Source organism: Pan troglodytes, chromosome 4, assembly GCF_028858775.2.
Source record: "Pan troglodytes isolate AG18354 chromosome 4, NHGRI_mPanTro3-v2.0_pri, whole genome shotgun sequence".
Taxonomy (NCBI): Eukaryota; Metazoa; Chordata; class Mammalia; order Primates; family Hominidae; genus Pan; species Pan troglodytes.
Window position 1 is genome coordinate 136648623 of NC_072402.2, and position 18435 is coordinate 136667057.

Sequence of the window (18435 nt, forward strand, 5' to 3'; positions counted from 1 at the left end):
AGGAGGCTTCAACCTGCTTTCCAGCACCTTCTCCTATCCCAGGGCTGTACTGGCTTCTTGGTAGATTGTCTGAATATCATCAGCATCTCCTGGAAGGAGAGGGAGAGGGGACAGTGGACTTTTGTTCTAATTTAGCCTTTCCTTTATTTGGGACATAGAGTCAGTGAAGCTAGAGGAAGATAAGTTATTGATGCTTCTATGATAATTTTCTGCCAGAAAATTACAGAACAACTGTGTCTCAAAGATGGGCATGTCTCCTGTTTTTTGTGTGTGTGTTTTTTATTTTTTGTTTTTTTTTTTTTAAAAACCTGGAATGAAGATTGTTATTCTTGGGGGTGATAACAGGTTTAGTTTCTGTCTCTGTCACTAGTCACTGGTCTCTCCAATGAAGTATATGTAAAACTTTGAGCACTGTGGCTGGCACCAAGCAAACAATAAATGATAGATGCCAGCTTACAGTTGCCACCTTTTCATAGAAAGCCTCCTTCCTCATTCAGCTTTTTGCTTGTTCTCCAGAGAATCACATTTTGGAAGATGTGAACAAATGTGTCATTGCTCTCCAAGAGAAGGATGTGGATGGCCTGGACCGCACAGCTGGTGCAATTCGAGGCCGGGCAGCCCGGGTCATTCACGTAGTCACCTCAGAGATGGACAACTATGAGCCAGGAGTCTACACAGAGAAGGTTCTGGAAGCCACTAAGCTGCTCTCCAACACAGGTACGGGAACTCTCCCTTTCCAGTGCTCGCACACACCGCAGCCTGAGTGAGGCAGGCCACCCCATTAGCCCAGCCCTGTGGTGAGGAAGGAGGAGTTGGGAACTCAGATTTGGTCTCATGGCACATCGGGCTCCTGAGAAGCTGGTCATAGCCAAATTCAGGCCTCACAAGCATATTTTCTTCATCTGTATCTCATGAGTAATCATGGGACTAATTCTAAACACACTATTTAAGATGAATTTCTGAGTTAAATCTCCTATTAGTGAGTAAAGACTAAATTAAGGTAGGTCCCATTCTTAAGCAAGGCTTCAAGTTAGTCTCACTTCAAGTTCTCAACCATCCAATCTCTGTTGCAGAGAAAAAGATGATTTGAGTCGTAAAATACTGCATTTAATTTATTTCAACTGTAAATACCCTTCACATAGGTAGAAGCAGAGGCTCTTCATCATAAGCCTCACCTCTTTCTGTCTAGCTGAGTGATTCAGGGAGGGCCAGGGGAATGATGCTGCCTGCTGACCAGGGTATCTACTGTGCCTCTTTCTCCACAGTCATGCCACGTTTTACTGAGCAAGTAGAAGCAGCCGTGGAAGCCCTCAGCTCGGACCCTGCCCAGCCCATGGATGAGAATGAGTTTATCGATGCTTCCCGCCTGGTATATGATGGCATCCGGGACATCAGGAAAGCAGTGCTGATGATAAGGGTGAGTAACTGCATTTCAGACGTCTTAACAGCTTCTTTCTTATCATTTGCTAAACTTGAGCAATGCGTCATTCTAGAACTCGGCAGATGCGGTGGCAGTATATTAAAACCATGAATCTAAAAGCTGTTAGAATGAGATATATTTAATTACGTTGTCTAAAATGACTGTTAGTTGCAAGTTAGAGCCCAAACTTGGGCCAAGAAGGGGAGCTAGCCTGAGTTGACGATTTAATTTAGGATAAACAGTCTCTACAACATGAGGCTTCAGTTTGAGTTAGGCAGGAAATTATAGAAAATAATGGTTCTCAAGCTAGTATCAGAGAAGGAAGTATTTTCATAATGCGGATTCAAGTTATTGTTCACATGAAGTGCCCCTCTCTTCGGAGGGGCTGCAGGCAGACGGGATGATGGAACCCCAGGGTGTTGGGGGGAGGAGCGGCCCCGGGTGATGCTCCTAGGCTCATGGCCAAGTGCCGAGCCCCTTTCCCCATAGCCAGAGTGCCTGGAGGGCCTCTGTAGCAAGGGCAGAGGAGAAAGGGGCCTCTATGGCATCTGTGATTGAGCTCCCGGCATACCGTCCTGCTCTCTGACAACTATTCCTGTCTTCATTCAAGAATCATCCAGCCCCTGGGCCTCTCAGTTTCTTGATGTCTTGTCCTCCTCCACCTCAACCTCACGGCCATAGCTGTACCTCAGCTTTTGTCACTGCCTGCCATTGTCTTTGTCATCCCCAGCAGCCTAGTTCTATTGTTCAGGTTGCGCCCTCGAGTCCTGCAACTCCCAGCGAGCCTTTGAGTCTACTGTGCGGTCTTCAGTCAGTTGGTCCTCCCCATGTGTCACTCAGCCCCTTGTGTCCTTGGTTCAGTCCTTTGTTAGCTTTGAGTCCATAGTTGAATATACTCACTCCTCTGCCCTGCTGTTTCCTCACACCTGCCTTGCAAGGTGCAGTCCTGGCAAGATCCTGCTCTCCTGAGCACAGTGCAGATGGCCACAGCCACGCTGATGGAGCTGCAGAAGCCGCGGCCATTTGTGCGCCCTTGCTGCCCTGCAACAGGCGTCCACCCACCCACCCACACCTGTGCCCCTGTCCTGTTTGGCCCACTTGCCGATTTCGTTGAGGATACTGAGGCAGTTAGTGCGTCCACTCCTCTGCATCCCATGTCTGTGTGCTCTACCTTCCTCCTTAGCACCATGGGCATTGCTCTCGGTGCTTCTGGCCGAGGCCATCCCTTGCACGTCTTTGTACTAGGGTCCCAGCTTCTTCACCCCCTGCCTCCTGTACCTTTCCCCAAGCCTATGATGTGTACCTTTCCCCAAGCCTGTGATGATTTCTCCCATTTTTAAGGGGAAAAAAAAGTCTCTTGACCCATACCCCTTCTCAGTCTCCTTGGCTGGTTTCTCCCCATCTCCTCAGCCTGTGAAACACGGGTGTGGCCTGCTGGGAAGTCCTTGACCTCTTCAGAGTCCTGTCTAGAGGCCGACTCTCCTAAGTTCCACACTTGTCTGCGCACCTTGCCTCCTCCCTCTCACTTGCTCCACCCAGGCAGCACACGTTAGTTGATGGTGACTCCGTCTTCCCTTGCTCGGGCCCAGACCTCGGATCTTTTATTTCCCTTTTGTCCCATACCTCACATCTGCTTTATCTGTGAATTCTTTTGGCTCTCCGTTCACAGTAGAGAACCTGAACATGTTCTCACCCTCGTCTAAGCCACCAGCACCTCTCACCCGGGTTCATGCAGGTGCCACTCAGCTGGTTCCCTGTTCCCATCCTGGGTGCCTACAGTCTCATGAGCCACAGGGCAGCCAGAGCGATTTCTGTAAGCTTCAATCAGATCATGTTATCCTCTGTGCCAGCGTCTCCACAGGCCGCCACGTCACTCATTCTTTATGCTGGCCTACGAGGCCTTCTGGGACTGGAACCTGTCACTTCTCCAACCTTATTTCCTGCTGATCTCCTCTTGTACTCATGGGGTTCCAGGCAAGCCGGTGACATGGGGGCAGTGAGCTAAGCCCCCCTTCTGTGGCCTCCTTGCTATTCACGCGGTTCCCTGGGCCAACACCCCTTCCCCACGGCCTCTATGTTGCCACCCGCCCCCCCTCCCCCTCCTTGAGAGCACCTTCTCGTGAGACTTTTCCAAACACCCATATAGAATTAAAATCTCCCTTTATTCATCACTGCTTTCTTCATAGCACTGGTCACTTTTGATGTGTCATATAATTCATTTGCTTACTTTGTTGTCATTTCTTCCATTAGAATATGCGAGAGGAATTTTTGTCTGTTTGTCACTTTGTATCTTTAGGGCCCAGAACAGTGCTTGGCAGAGAGATAATGAATGAATGAATGAATGAATGAATGAATGAATGAATGAGAGTACTCGGTTTTCTTGGCAAGAACGGTTCTTGGGTCTGCAATGGGGTGCTGGGGAGGTAGAGATGATGTTAGGAGGTGGTCCTTTGAAAAGCCCCTTAACTGATTGATTGCATGCCAGTCCCGAAGGCATGTGTGACTGCAGCGTTAAAACTGTCAGTGTTGGCATTGTGTTTTGTGCCACCGAGTCCATCGGCCTCCAGGACCTCACACCGACATGCTGTCTGGTCCCCTGCGTGAGCGTCCACTGTTCTCACCTCATCAAGGGACAGGCCCAGCCTTTGCACAGCACGTTCTTGGTGGTTCCAGAATGTTTCTTGCATATCTTCTTGTTTGAACCTCACAGCAAGTCCTTGGGCTGGGCTTGGACTATGTCCTGGTACACAGACGAGAGACTCGCCTCACTGCCCTCCTGTCACAGGCCAGCCGGCTGGGCTGAGCGCCAACCCCAGCTGTTCTGCCTGCTGCCCCCTTACTGATAACTGCCAGAGGACAACATTATGTTTCAAGTCAGTAGCTAATCATGAGAGGCTGGTAGTTGGTACAAAATAAGAATTTTATTTCATAATTAAAGCAAAGAGCTAGGACCAGTAATCAGTCCCTTGGGTATTTACTCAGCCCTTACCTGCCATATTCTCCTCCCTTTTCTTTTGATGAAAGTCAAAAGAATACTTTAAAATACATTGCCTATTTTTACTCCTCCAAGCAGCCTTGGTACCCCAACAGAAGGCCCAGTTATTTAATTTTCTTTTTGTCATAAAGTAGGAAAGTTATACAAATCCGCTTAATACTATACAAAACACCTCTATTTTTAAGTCAGTACCTTTTCTACCCAGGACAGTTCTCATCTTTGTCTTAAAATGCCGGTGTTGGGGAAGTAAATTAGGAAGTAAAAACCTTATGTCACTGGGCACAGTGGCTCACGCCTGTAATCTCAGCACTTTGGGAGGCCAGGGCAGGCAGATCACCTGAGGTCAGGAGTTCAGGACCAGCCTGACCAACATGGTGAAACCCCGTCTCTACTAAAAATACAAAAATTAGCCGGGCATGGTGGCATGTTGCCTCTAATCCCAGCCACTCGGGAGGCTGAGGCAGGTGAATCTCTTGAACCCGGGAGGCGGAGGTTGCATTGATTCTAAGATCACGCCACTGCACTCCAGCCTGGGTGACAGAGCGAGACTGTGTCTCAAAGGAAAAAAAAAACAATCATGTCTTACGAAGAAATAGTGAATTGACTCAGTGATAGCAATTGAGCCCCACACACAGTGAAACCAGCCCAGGCCTGCTGTGGGCCAGGCAGCCCAGCGTGTGCACCAGTGAAGCAGAGGCTCGAGACAAATGCTGAGTGATTTTGACTTTATTCACCATACTGTTCAGAACACTGCACATTAAAATCCAGAATTCTGGGCCTCCGTGCACCTGGCCAAGAGGCTCAGGGTGGCTGGGGGCTGGTGGCCCAGAGATGTGTCTGACCTGTGATCTTTGTCTTGGTGGCAGACCCCTGAGGAGTTGGATGACTCTGACTTTGAGACAGAAGATTTTGATGTCAGAAGCAGGACGAGCGTCCAGACAGAAGACGATCAGCTGATAGCTGGCCAGAGTGCCCGGGTAAGGAAGCGCTCCGTGGGGCAGTTCAGCTTGTGCTGCCGACTTTCCCTGTCCCCTTTCTTGTTTCCAGGAAAACACCCTCAGTATTCAGAACACCGTTTCTCTCTCTCTCTGTCTCTCTGGCAGTAGACTGAAGTTAAACTAAGTTGTGGCACCTGCTGGTCACTTGTAGCCTCCTCAGCTAGAGGCAGACCAGGTCCTGGGCCTCCTCTGCAGTGCCCTGGGGCTTTAGTTTATGATAGAGCCCTGGGTCAGGAAAGGGCTAAGATTTAGTCAATGCAGTGTTTGTTGAAAGGATCGTGAAATTTGAAAAAGATTGCTGCCTTTGTCCATCTCGATACTATGGGTATGAACTATTTAATTATTCATGGGTTTAAAAACATAACAGTGGTACATTCAAGAAAGCCAGTCAGAGCCATTGCATTCATTTGAGTCATTAAATCTTCAATCATCAATAGCATTTATGTTTTGGGGAGGATGCCAAGAAATATTTCTAAGGAGTCTTTGATTTCACTCCTTGGAAATCTGTCGTGAACAGCGAGCACATCCCTGCCTTATGTCCTGCTCAGTCATGAGCACTTTGGGAAGCTGAGAGGGAGGAGCTCCCCAGCCGTAGGTCTGTGGGCTGGAGGTGGGCAGCAGGCCTCCAGGTGTTGCTCAAGTATGGCCTGAGTGCCAGCAGGTATCTCTCAGCCCTCTTTCTTCAGGTGTACATTCTAAAGCCACTTTCAGTTCACCTTGAATAGTTGGAAATGTCCATCAGGGCCCACCAGGGAAAGGGCTCCACACTTTCATCAACCCCTTCTCTCATTTCTTGTCTTATATTAATAAGAATTAAGCAGGTTCTGTCCCTGCACAGGTGTGATTCCAAAGCTTCCACATTAGCCTTCCACCCCTCGCTGTTTCCTTCCACACTAAAACTTGTGCTCAAAAGTGGGTCGGAAATTCAGGCTGCCATAAGTTTCTGCAAAAAATGAGAGAAATAGCCCTTCAGGCGAAATGAAACCTATTAAAGCATTATCCTACCTATGCCACAGATTGCCTGTTGGAAATATTCTTGGCTAATGCACTCTGAGAACTTCATATTCTTTTTATGTAAGAGCTCTTTGTGCTTCTGATCACAGGCGATCATGGCTCAGCTTCCCCAGGAGCAAAAAGCGAAGATTGCGGAACAGGTGGCCAGCTTCCAGGAAGAAAAGAGCAAGCTGGATGCTGAAGTGTCCAAATGGGACGACAGTGGCAATGACATCATTGTGCTGGCCAAGCAGATGTGCATGATTATGATGGAGATGACAGACTTTACCCGGTGAGCAGCACCTCGGCCCCACCAGGCTGCACAGGGGCCACTTTCTTCCCCACAGGTCACCTGCGCAGCGGCTCAGACAGCCCAGGCCATGGGGCTTTGTGGACAATCTTCTTTTTCTACTCCAACTGTGAGGGGCTTCACATACAATAATCCTTGTTCTCTCCCTCTTCTCAGAGGTAAAGGACCACTCAAAAATACATCAGATGTCATCAGTGCTGCCAAGAAAATTGCTGAGGCAGGATCCAGGATGGACAAGCTTGGCCGCACCATTGCAGACCATGTAAGTGACAGACTTGCCAGGTGGGTCTCCAAGCTCCTCCTGGGGCTCAGGGTCTCCAAGCTCCTCCTGGGGCTCAGGCAGCCCAGCCTGGTCCATTCAGGGTAAGTTTCATGGGCCACAGCACTTTTGTCACTCATCTCTAAAAATGGTTCTTATTAATCCCAGCATAGATTTGTAAGGATTCTCTAGAGCAGATGTGTATGTCCTGGAATCTTCCATCGCTTGGTAGCCAAAATTAACCTCTGCTATTGTCTCTTATGTCTCAGTTCCCTCTCTCCCCCTTTGGGCAGGGGCCAAGAGCAGCCAGAAGCCATGTGGCCAGTGCTGTGGAAGGCTGGTGTGCCTAGATGGGCCCAGGTTTCTTCATCCTCAGCACTGTGTTTCTCAGTCACCCCGTCTTCATCCCCCTATTCCCTCACACTGATAGGTACAAAAATATGGTTCCTACCGCCTGGAAATTGTACAATACATTTCATTTGGTGTTTTAAGCCTGATCAAGAGAAGCTCTTTCTCAGTTACAGTTTTTCTCTGTAGTTAACAAGCCTCCCCACCATTTTCCCTGAAATATCCAAACTCTCAGCCTCATCTAGGCCACAGGATGTGTGAGACACAAGCCTCCTTACACAAGCCAAAGATTGTAAAGGCATCCTTGACTCCCACACAATCGGTAATAGGGCCTATTGCTTCCATTGGCCAAATGTATCTTGACACAAACCAGTCTTGTCCTTTCCGCAGATCTCCATAGCCACTTGGACTACTGTGGCTGCTCCCGATTTCCTATTCTTTCTTTCCTCTCTCCACTTCCTTCTGCATCCAGCTGTCAATACTGTCATCTGAAAATGCAGATCACATGGCTCTGCCCTGCTTCCATGACTACTTAGAATACAGCTCATCTCCGGTATGGTCTGCGGGGTCTCAGTTCATACCACTCTCTGTGGTGTACTTTGCTCCAGCCTCACTGGAAGAAAATGTTTGCTTGCTATAAACACTTGAGAGGTGCTCTGTGTTTCTCCCTTTGGGTAAAGCTTTCTAGGCTGGTCCTAATCTGGGAGCCTCTAAAACTCTGAGATGTGGAGCGAGACAGGAACTGGGCAGGGGCCACCCTTTTCTCTTTGACCATCCCCAACTGCTTTTTTTCTTGCTTTACTTTACTCACTTGTCTTCCACCTCAGCCTGCAGTGAGTGGCTTTTGTCATCAGGCATTAATAACGCAAAGTGCCTCGGAGCAGAAGAGTTAACTATTTGTTTACTTAGCTAAAAACACCTGGACTTTTCTCCATAGCCAGGCTCCTGCTTGCTGAGCCGGCTTGTTCTCACCTCGAGGGGCATGGGCCTCCACCCTGCCGTTTGGGGTGAGGGGATCCTTGGCCAGGGTGGTTTCCCCGCCGTCATAGGAGGGAAGTCAGTGGGAGGCTCAGAAGGCCTTGGCTATACAACCGGTGCCATGCGGCGCAGTCAGGGTCCCATGAACGACTTCCATCAGCTCACCCGCCTCCATCCCCAAGCAGAGTGTAGGCAAGGGCTGTGATTGCCTCAGGTAATTGGGTGATTTTGCTCCAGCAAGAGGAGAGGAAGCATGTGAGTGCCACACTGAACCTTTCAGAAACAGCCGTGGGGTCGGGGGTGCTTGGGCCAGGCCAGGATACTTGGTGTTAAGCCTGCTCTCTCTTCAGTGCCCCGACTCGGCTTGCAAGCAGGACCTGCTGGCCTACCTGCAACGCATCGCCCTCTACTGCCACCAGCTCAACATCTGCAGCAAGGTCAAGGCCGAGGTGCAGAATCTCGGCGGGGAGCTCGTCGTCTCTGGGGTAAGCATTAGCTGAACAAAAAGAGGGCCAGTGGGAACGTGCTGACCCTTGTCAGAAATGAAAGTCACCTCCTATCCGCATAAACACCTGCCCTGGGAAAGTGTGCTGTGCAGAAACCCCAAGTCCTGTCCCAGTCTCTGGAAACCAAGGTCTGTCCATCTGTTCCCTGTAGAACTGTGACACCTGGGGGGCACTGCAAGGGCTGAAAGGCTGGCCTCCTCCCCTTTGCTGGCCACTCACTGGGGAAGAATTTTTAAAAATCTTCCTTGGGACCGGGCGTGGTGGCAGGTACCTGTAAGTCCCAGCTACTTGGGAGGCTGAGACACAAGAATTACTTGAGCCTGGGAGATGGAGGTTGCAGTGAGCCGAGATGGCACCACTGCACTCCCGTCTGGGCAACAGAACAAGACTGTCTCAAAACAAAACAAAACAAAACTTCCTTTTCTTCCCCCAGAGAGGAATTAAGAGTAGACATAGATAGGGTGTTTTCTCAAAAGCCCTTCACTCCTCAGAGTGCTTGGGTAGCGTCTCTTTCTTTTTACCACATCACAGTTCTGAGGCCTTTCTCACCTAGGGCAGGGGAAAGAAGAGGTTTGCTGAGTGGATTGGGGTCCACCGAGCCTCCATGGCTTCTCTTAATCCCACTGAATTTCCTTTAAAAGAAACACTTCTTATATTGAACATATTGAGACCATTTGCTCATCTGCTTTGCCATAAACGTCCCTGTCTCGATTCCTGCTTCTCCTCCCCCATGTGCTTACAGCTCTGGGATCACTTACAGTGACTTCCAGTTGGTTTGAGTGAATAAACACTTGCTGAGGGGTGGGGGTGAGCAAGGCGAGGTTGCCTCATGTCTTCTCCAAAGGGTCTGAGGGCAGGCGCTTCCAGGCTATTTAGATAAGAGCAGCCGTTGAGGGTGTTCTTCAGGAACAGGCTGCTGCCCAATCCTCTGCGACCTGCCCAGGCCCTGGTCTTGCAGAGCAGTATAGGGGGCTCCCCTTCAAGCACGGCCCACCTGTGTCCACGAGGCTGGAGGTCAGGCCTGTGCTTCTTACCACCCCTGTCTGCCTCGTAGGTGGACAGCGCCATGTCCCTGATCCAGGCAGCCAAGAACTTGATGAATGCTGTGGTGCAGACAGTGAAGGCATCCTACGTCGCCTCTACCAAATACCAAAAGTCACAGGGTATGGCTTCCCTCAACCTTCCTGCTGTGTCATGGAAGATGAAGGCACCAGAGAAAAAGCCATTGGTGAAGAGAGAGAAACAGGATGAGACACAGACCAAGATTAAACGGGCATCTCAGAAGAAGCACGTGAACCCGGTGCAGGCCCTCAGCGAGTTCAAAGCTATGGATAGCATCTAAGTCTGCCCAGGCCGGCCGCCCCCACCCCTCGGGGCTCCTGAAGATCAGTCACTGTTCGTCACTCAAATGAATTTGCTAAATACAACACAACACGGATACTAGATTCCACAGGGAAATGGGCAGACTGAACCAGTCCAGGTGGTGAATTTTCCAAGAACATAGTTTAAGTTGATTTAAAATGCTTTTAGAATGCAGGAGCCTACTTCTAGCTGTATTATTTTTTATATGCTTAAATAAAAATAAAAATTCATAACCAAAGAAAGAGAATCCCACATTAGCTTGTTAGTAATGCTCTGACCAAGCCGAGATGCCCATTCTCTTAGTGATGGCGGCGTTAGGGTTTGAGAGAAGGGAATTTGGCTCAACTTCAGTTGAGAGGGTGCAGTCCAGACAGCTTGACTGCTTTTAAATGACCAAAGATGACCTGTGGTAAGCAACCTGGGCATCTTAGGAAGCAGTCCCTGGAGAAGGAATGTTCCCAGAAAGGTCTCTGGAGGGACAAACTCAGTAAAACATAATGTATCATGAAGAAAACCGATTCTCTATGACATGAAATGAGAATTTTAATGCATTGTTATAATTACTAATGTACGCTGCTGCAGGACATTAATAAAGTTGCCTTTTTAGGCTACAGTGTCTTGATGCCATAATCAGAACACACTTTTTTTCCTCTTTCTTCCAGCTTCAAATGCAAATTCATCATTGGGCTCACTTCTAATAACTGCAGTGTTTCCCGCCTTGGGCTTGCAGCAGAAAAACCTGACAAAATAGTGTTTGCTAAGGCAGTAATTTAGACTTTTACCTTATTTGTGATTACTGTAGTGATTGATTGATTACTATTAACTACAAGGTATAATTTACTATCATCTTATTTAAATTTTATGAATTTGAATGTTTTTTACACTAACTTTTCCCAATAAAGTCCACTATGAAACCACGACATCCAAGAGGCCAAAGTCATCTTCTCTGCCTTCAAGTCATAGATTTGCCCGCAGTATCTGTGGTGCTCTGGGCCCTCCTGGTGTCCCTCTCTTCCAGGATGGGGATGCCCGGGAGGGAAACTGTCTGTGGCTCTAGGCTGCACGGCTCGTGCCAGCCCATCAGGGAGGGCCATGCCCGTTGTCCTATTGAGTGCCCCACCCTGCACCCCCACCTTGGGAATTCACATGTCCATTCCTTGAGGTTCATGTCAACCTCGGAGGCATCCCTGTCATCATCATAGCTGACCCCTCTCCTGCGTCCTGTCAGTATATCCCTTCTGCATCCTTCCCGTCAGCACATACATACCAAGCTATGATGATAGTGGCCTTCGAGATGAAAACCCTCCTTAACCCCATGATCCTTCCCAGCTGGCATCCCCACCCTAAGCAAGGTTCCCTAAAGAGAAGCTTGTTGTCATTTTCTCCCCTTCCTCACTTCCAGTCAGCTGTCACCTTGCTCCCTCCACCTCCCCTCGTCAAGGTGCCTTCCACTGCCAGCCACGCTGGCAATTGTCTTGAGACCTCACTGTGCAAGCGGCCTGGGGGCGTGGCGGGGAGGAGGAGGACAAGGACTCCTGAACGCTGCTCACTCGGCTCCCAGGACACCCCGCTCAGGTTCTGCCTGCCTTACTGGGGGCTCCTTCTCCTTTCCTGGGGCTGAGAGGTTGTGTCTGTGCCCACCCTCCTGAGCTCAGCCAGAATCTCGCATGTAAAGACATCCAAATGCCGACGACTTCTCCCCAGAGCCTGGCTTTTATAACTGACTGCCGCCTCACGCTCCATTCGGATGTCTAATGAATCTCTCAGACTTGACCTGTCCAAACTGCTTGCCACCTCTACTCGCCACCACCCACCCCCACACCCTCCATACCGTTTCCCCACATCACTGCCCCTCCCCCCCTTCCTCTTGCCAAATGCCTAAAAATAAAAATTCTGAGGTGGATCTGTAGCACAATGGGCTTCTAGTGACAAATCAAAATTCTGATCTTTAAAATGTATGCACAATTTACCTGTTACCGCCTGGCCTAAGCCATCCTGCTGTTACTGCTGTGTAGCAAGTTGCAGCCAAAGCGACCTCACACGGCTCCTGAAGGTCAAGAATCTGGGAGCAGCTCAGCTGGATGGCTCTGACTCGGGGTCTCATGAAGTGGCCAAGATGCCAGCTAAGGCTGCCGTCTCTGAAGGCTTGACCTGGCGAGGATTTGCTTCCAGACTCACTCGCGTGGCTATTGACAGAAGGCCTCAGTTCCATGCCACATGGCCCGTTCCACAGAGCAGCTCACAGCTTGGTAGTAGCTGGCTTCCCCAGAGCGGTATCTGCGAGCAGCGTCCAGATGGAAGCCATGGTGTTCCCTTAAAACCTGATATGGAGGGTGATTCCCCATCATGTCTGTATTCTGTGGGTCACACAGACCAAGGCTGCTCCACTGTGGAAGGCAAGGACGAGGCTGCCAGTGCCCGGCGGTGGGCGGCCACAGCCAGCCTCCCTGCCAGTGTCCCCCACAGCCAAGTTGTCCCTGTAAGACAGGTCAGCTCAGGTCATTCCGAGCTCAGACCTTCCAGCGGCTTCCATGTCCCTCAGTAAAAGCCAGAGTCCTAAAGGCCTCTTGCCTGCTCTGGCCTCCTCTCACCATTCTCTGCCATCCTCCATCTGCCCCTGGTGTCCCTGAAGTCTTGAACATGCCGAGCACATCCTGCCTCGTATGCTTCCTGGCCTGGAATGCACTTGCCCCGGGACACCCTGTGCTGGCTTTAGCGTTTCCTTCCTGTCTCATCAAGTCACCTTATTATCAAAAGGACTCCGACAGGCTAAGTGTGGTGGCTCATGCCTGTAGTCCCAGCACTTGGGAAGGCCGAGGTGGGAGGATCGCTTGAGCCCAGGAGTTCAGGACCTGCCTGGGCAACATGGCAAAACTTTGTCTCTCTTTAAAAAAAAAAAAAAAAAAAAGTCCAATGTCCATTTATGTATCTCTTAACATCTTCCCTTGTGCCTCAGTGGGAAAGCAGCCCACACCATCCCTTACTCCCTGGGCTCCTCCATCCTCTGCCAAGGCTCACAGCACTGCAGGCACCAGCCCTCACTGGACTGACCTATGGGGAATAGCCAGTGTTGGCTCTGCTCATCCTCATCAGAGGCAAAGGGCTTGTTGGCATGTGCTCGATAGATAGTAGTTGAACAATGTGGACCATTATTGATTTAAACCAACCCATCAGAAGGTGTTAGAGGGCAAAAAGCTGGCAAATGAGAAGGCACCAGGGGCCTGGAGAGCCGAGGCTGAGGCTCAGAGGCCCTGCCCCGAAGTCCTGACCCCTCCTCTCACCTCACAGACCACGACAGAGCTGGGCCAAGCAGGAGGGGACCTGCCTGTGCGTGCGGGGCCTTTGGGGCCTTCCTGCAGCCTCCTTTATGCTCGCTCCTGCCCCTGTGCCATCTGCAAAGGGGACTGCCTCCCCTCTGCATCCTGAGATTTCGCATCCAGGATGGGCCCCTGCTCTCAGCAGTCTTGTTGATGCCTCATCAGAGGAGGGTTGGGGGAACAGAGCCAAGGAACAAAGCCGAGTCCCAGATCCCTCCACCCCACTGTGCCTCCCTAGCCTGTCACCCTGCGTTGGTGACCCCTCAGACCTGCTCCCTACTCCCTGCACTCAGCACACAGCCCCTGCTCTCCTGTGGCTAGCAGCACCCACGCCTCTCCCAGGATGGCTCTGTCCTGGTCCCTGCCTGCTCAGTGCCCTGCAGGGGTTCCCGTGTCTCCTGTGCAACACCTTCAAAGGCCACAGTTCACTCTGCAGCCTTCATCCTCACAGCTTCCAGCCCCAACCTCTTCCACCCTCCTCCCAGGACAAGGCCACCTCCCCTCCCCACGGAAGCAAGAGAGAAGGAGCTGCCACGTGCTGGGCACCTCAGAGCCTGTGTCCAGCCTTTACTCTCGTCACCCCATTTCATCTGTGTGACCCGAGATGTCAGTGCCATTGCTGCATCTCCAGCTGCACAGCTGAAGAAGTGACTAGGGGAGGTGAAGTCACACTGCGGCAAGTGGCTGGCCCCGCCACCCGGCTTTGAGAGGCACTTCCTCCAGGGCCCCCAGCTTTGGGCCATCCCTCCTGGACCCTCTGAGTAATGGTGATGCCAGTGGCCACTCCCTCCCTCTCACACCTTCTCTAGATTCCCACGGTTCCCTGCCCGTCACCAATGCGTGTCCCTCGTCTCCCTTACCAGCTCCTTCTCCTCGTGGCCCCTGACATTGAGGTGCTCCAGGGCTCCCATCTGGAGCCTCCTCTCCATGTTCAGTGACACCCAGCAGGGGCTTGCTGGTCAATGTTGAGCCACCGGCTCTCTAGGGCCAGGCCAGGGAGGATGCGAACAGATGCACATCTGTGCATTTAGAAAACACGGGACCGCTATAAAGGAATTGCAGCACACCATTCACAAAAGGAGATGTACAGGACTCTAACTGGGAATCCCAGCCAGCCAGCTGATTCCCACAGAAGGCTTTCATTGATTTTTGCCAGACTCTTGCATCCACGGCCAACCTATGGTTGTAACTGACAAACGAGACTAGTTCCAACAGGAATGCTGCTTGATATTTGTGTTTACCTTAAGGAATAAATGAAAGTGAAACAACAAAAACCTATGTTGGACTTTCACTTTGTCAGTGAGTGACTTCTTTGCTGAGTCAGATAATCGTTGTTAACTACTTTGACAATTTCTTCCATTTTTTTGTGCTACTGACGATGTAACTGCTATAGATAACACATATTTACATTTAATTGGCATTATTAACATAACAAATTCACCTTTGATCTGTAGCGTTTCCCAATTTCCATGGGTAAATGCTCCCACCACATCAGATTTCGAGCCACGGGCTGGCAGTGCTAAAATGCGGAGTTGGTTAGAGAAGCCCAGGAGCGCGCCGTGATGCATCCTTCTATCACCCAGACAATTGGACCGATTGTGGTAAAATGTCATTAGGAAAGGATGAGTTGCTATTATAACTTAGGTGAAAATTTACACACAGTGAAATCTGCTCTTTCTGGTGTGTAATTCCATGAGTTTTGACAAACGCAGTCCTGTAACCACCACCACAAGGAAGATGGAACAGTCACCCTTCCCCCAGGATTCCCCTGTGCTATCCCAGTATCATCAAAACAGTCCCCAATCCTAAGTCCTGGCAACACCTTCCCTATCATTTTGCCTTTTCCAGAGTGTACATAAGTGCAGTAATACAGTACGTGGCCTTTTGGGTCTGGCTGCATATGGCGCAGTGCATTTCAATCAGCGCGGCTTCAAAATGCACGCAGATTGCTGTGTGCATCGGTGGCTCGTTCCTTACTGCAGAGTTGTATTCTGTTGTAAGGGTGCATCACAGTTTGTTTATACATCCCCCAGATAAGAGACATTTGAGTTGTTTCCAGTTTTTTATTTTTATTTTTTACAAATAAAGTTGATATAAGCATTGACGCACAGGTTTTCACATGAACACTGATTTTTTTGTTTGTTTGTTTTTTGAGACAGTCTCATTCTGTTGCCATGTTAGCCAGGCTCCTCTGGAACTCCTGACCTCAGGTGATCCACCCACCTCAGCCTCCCAAAGTGTTGGGATTACAGGCATGAGCCACCACACCCGACCTCAACATATTTTTTAAAATGAGCCTTGACCTATTTACAGTACCTCACATCTTATACAAAATTTAACTCAAAATCAGAGACCTAAATGTAAAATTATAAAACTCTTAGAAGAAGACAGAAGAGAAATCTTTGTGACTTTAGAGTTAGGCAGAGTTCTTAGAGACAACATCAAAGTCACCATTCATAAAATTTAAAAATGGATAAATTAGACTTCATTAAAATAAAAACCTCTGTGAAATTGTTAAAAGAATAAAAACTTACAAACAGAACATATTTGTAAATCACATATCTGACAAAGGACTTGTATCCAGAAAATGAACAGAACCCTCAAAATTCATTAAGAAAACAGTCAACCAAACGAAAAATTAGGCAAAACGATTCGATGCCTGTAGTCCCAGCTACTTGGGAGGCTGAGGCAGGAGGATTACTTGAGCCTGGGAGGCAGAGGTTGCAGTGAGCCAAGATTGCACCACTGCACTCTAGCCTGGGTGGCACAGCAAGACTCTAAAAAAAAAAAAAAAAAAAAAAAAAAAAACCTGTCCAATGACTGCAGTACCATTTATTGAAAAGACAATCTTTTCTCCACTGAACTGCCTTTGCATGTTTGTCAAAAATCAATTAACTATATCTGTGTGGGTCTGGCCAATGCCACACTGTGGTATTACAGGTTTATATCTTAAAATCAGCAAGTGTTAGCCCTCCAACTTGGTTCTTCTTTTTCAAAATTGCTTTAGCTATTCTTATTCTTGTTCTTTGCATTTCCATGTAAGTTTTCAAATAAGACTCCTGATACCTAAAGAATTCCTACGGGGACTGCATTGAATCTAGAGATCAATTTTGTGGGGACCGACATCATTTAATAATGTTGAGTCTTCCAACCCATGAATGAACTCAGTAGGTCTGTCCATGTGCTTAGATCTTCTGTGATTTACTTCATCAGTATTTCATAATTTTCAGCATAAAATCCTGCACGTATTTCACTTTTCAGTTGATTTTTATACACTGACTTTGTATCCTATGACCTTGCTAAAGTCATTAGCTAGTTCTGTGAAACTGTTTTTACAGATGCCATGGGATTTTCTACATTGACACTCATGTCATCTGTGAATAGGGACAATTTTCTTTCTTCTTTTTCAATCTGTATGCTATTTCATTTTCTTGCCTTAAGGCAGTGCCCAGAACTTTTAGTACGATGTTGAAAAGGAGTCAGGAGAGTGGGCATTCTTGCCTGTTTTACAATCTGAGGGGGAAGGAATTCAGCCTTTCACCCTTAAGTTTGATGTTAGATGTAGGTTTTTATGTGGTTTCTGTTCATGAGGTTAAGGAAATTCCCTTCTGTTCCAATTTGCTGAGAGTTTTTATTATGGCTGCTTAATATTTGTCTACATCTGTTGAGATGATGGTGTGGCCTTTTCTTCTTTAGTCTGTTAATACGGTGAACTAATTGGACTAGCCTTGCATTCCCAGGGTACACTCCATTTGGTTATATTATCCTTTTACATATTGTTGCATTCAATTTGCCAATATTTTGTTGAGGATTTTTGTAGAGACTTCAGAAAAATCTAAAGTCTTTGCCATAGCCTACAGGATCTCCTGTCGCCATTACCTCCCTAATCTTGTTGATGACGGGATATTAGCCTGTAGGATATTTTTCTTGAAATATCATTGTCAGGCTGGGCACGATGGCTCACGCCTGTAATCCCAGCACTTTGGGAGGCCGAGGCAGGCAGATCACAAGATCAGGAGTTCGAGACCAGCCTGGCCAACATGGTGAAACCCCATCTCTACTAAAAATACAAAAAATTAGCCAGGCATGGTGGCAGGTGCCTGTAATCCCAGCTACTCGGGAGGCTGAGGCAGGTGAATCACTTGAACCTGGGAGGTGGAAGTTGCAGTGAGCCGAGACCGTGCCACTGCACTCCTGCCTGAGCAACAGAGTGAGACTCTGTCGAAAAGAAAAGAAAAGATATATCATTGTCTAGTATTGGTGTCAGGGCAATGCTGGCCTCATGAAATGAGTTTGGAAATGTTTTCTTCTATTTTCTGGAGGAGACTGTATAAAATTGGTATTAGTTGGTAGAATTTGCTAGTGAAACCACATGGGTCTGGAGTTTTCTCTGTGGAAGGGTTTTAAACAGTAAATTCCATTTCTTTAGTAGCTGTAGGGCTACACAGGTTATCTATTGTTGAGTGGGTTTCAGCAGCTTGTGTTAGGCAGAATAATGGCTTCCAGAGATGCCCACATCCTAATCCCTGGGCCTGTGCATATGTTACATGGCAGAAAGCGAATCCAGGTCGCAGATGGAACTGAGGTTGCTAACTGGCTGATTTTCAGACAGGAGGATTATCCTGGATCATCCAGGTGGGCCCACTGTAATCACAGGGTCCTTAAAAATGGAAGATGGAGGCAGAAGAGGAGGTCAGAATGGTGCGATATGAGAAGACCTTGACTTCCTTTTTTGGCTTTGAAGACAGAGGAAAGTCTAGGAGCCAAGGAATACAGACAGCCCCTAGCAGCTGGGAAAGGCAAGGGATGGACCCCACCCAGAAAGGAGTACAGCCCTGCGACACTTGGATTTTTGCCCCATGAGAACTGGGCCAGACTTCTAACCTACAGCACTGTAAGAAAATTGACTGGGAATGTTTTAAGGCACAAAGCTTATGGTAATTTGTTAG

At 48.7% G+C, this 18435-nt stretch overlaps 1 protein-coding gene across 5 annotated transcripts in view; it reads left to right on the forward strand.

Annotated features, from left to right (window-relative positions):
* CTNNA1 (catenin alpha 1) overlaps positions 1–11091 on the forward strand; it is a 177615-nt gene extending 166524 nt beyond the window's left edge. For all 5 annotated transcript variants that reach the window (XM_009449743.4, XM_016953900.3, XM_054685210.2 and 2 more), the window contains 7 exons: positions 517–717; positions 1266–1417; positions 5282–5392; positions 6517–6698; positions 6873–6978; positions 8652–8786; positions 9862–11091. In XM_009449743.4, the coding sequence (XP_009448018.1) occupies positions 517–717; positions 1266–1417; positions 5282–5392; positions 6517–6698; positions 6873–6978; positions 8652–8786; positions 9862–10149 (1175 nt within the window). In that variant the 3' untranslated portion in view covers positions 10150–11091. The remainder of the gene's footprint in view (positions 1–516; positions 718–1265; positions 1418–5281; positions 5393–6516; positions 6699–6872; positions 6979–8651; positions 8787–9861) is intronic.
* The last annotated feature ends 7344 nt before the right edge of the window (positions 11092–18435 follow it).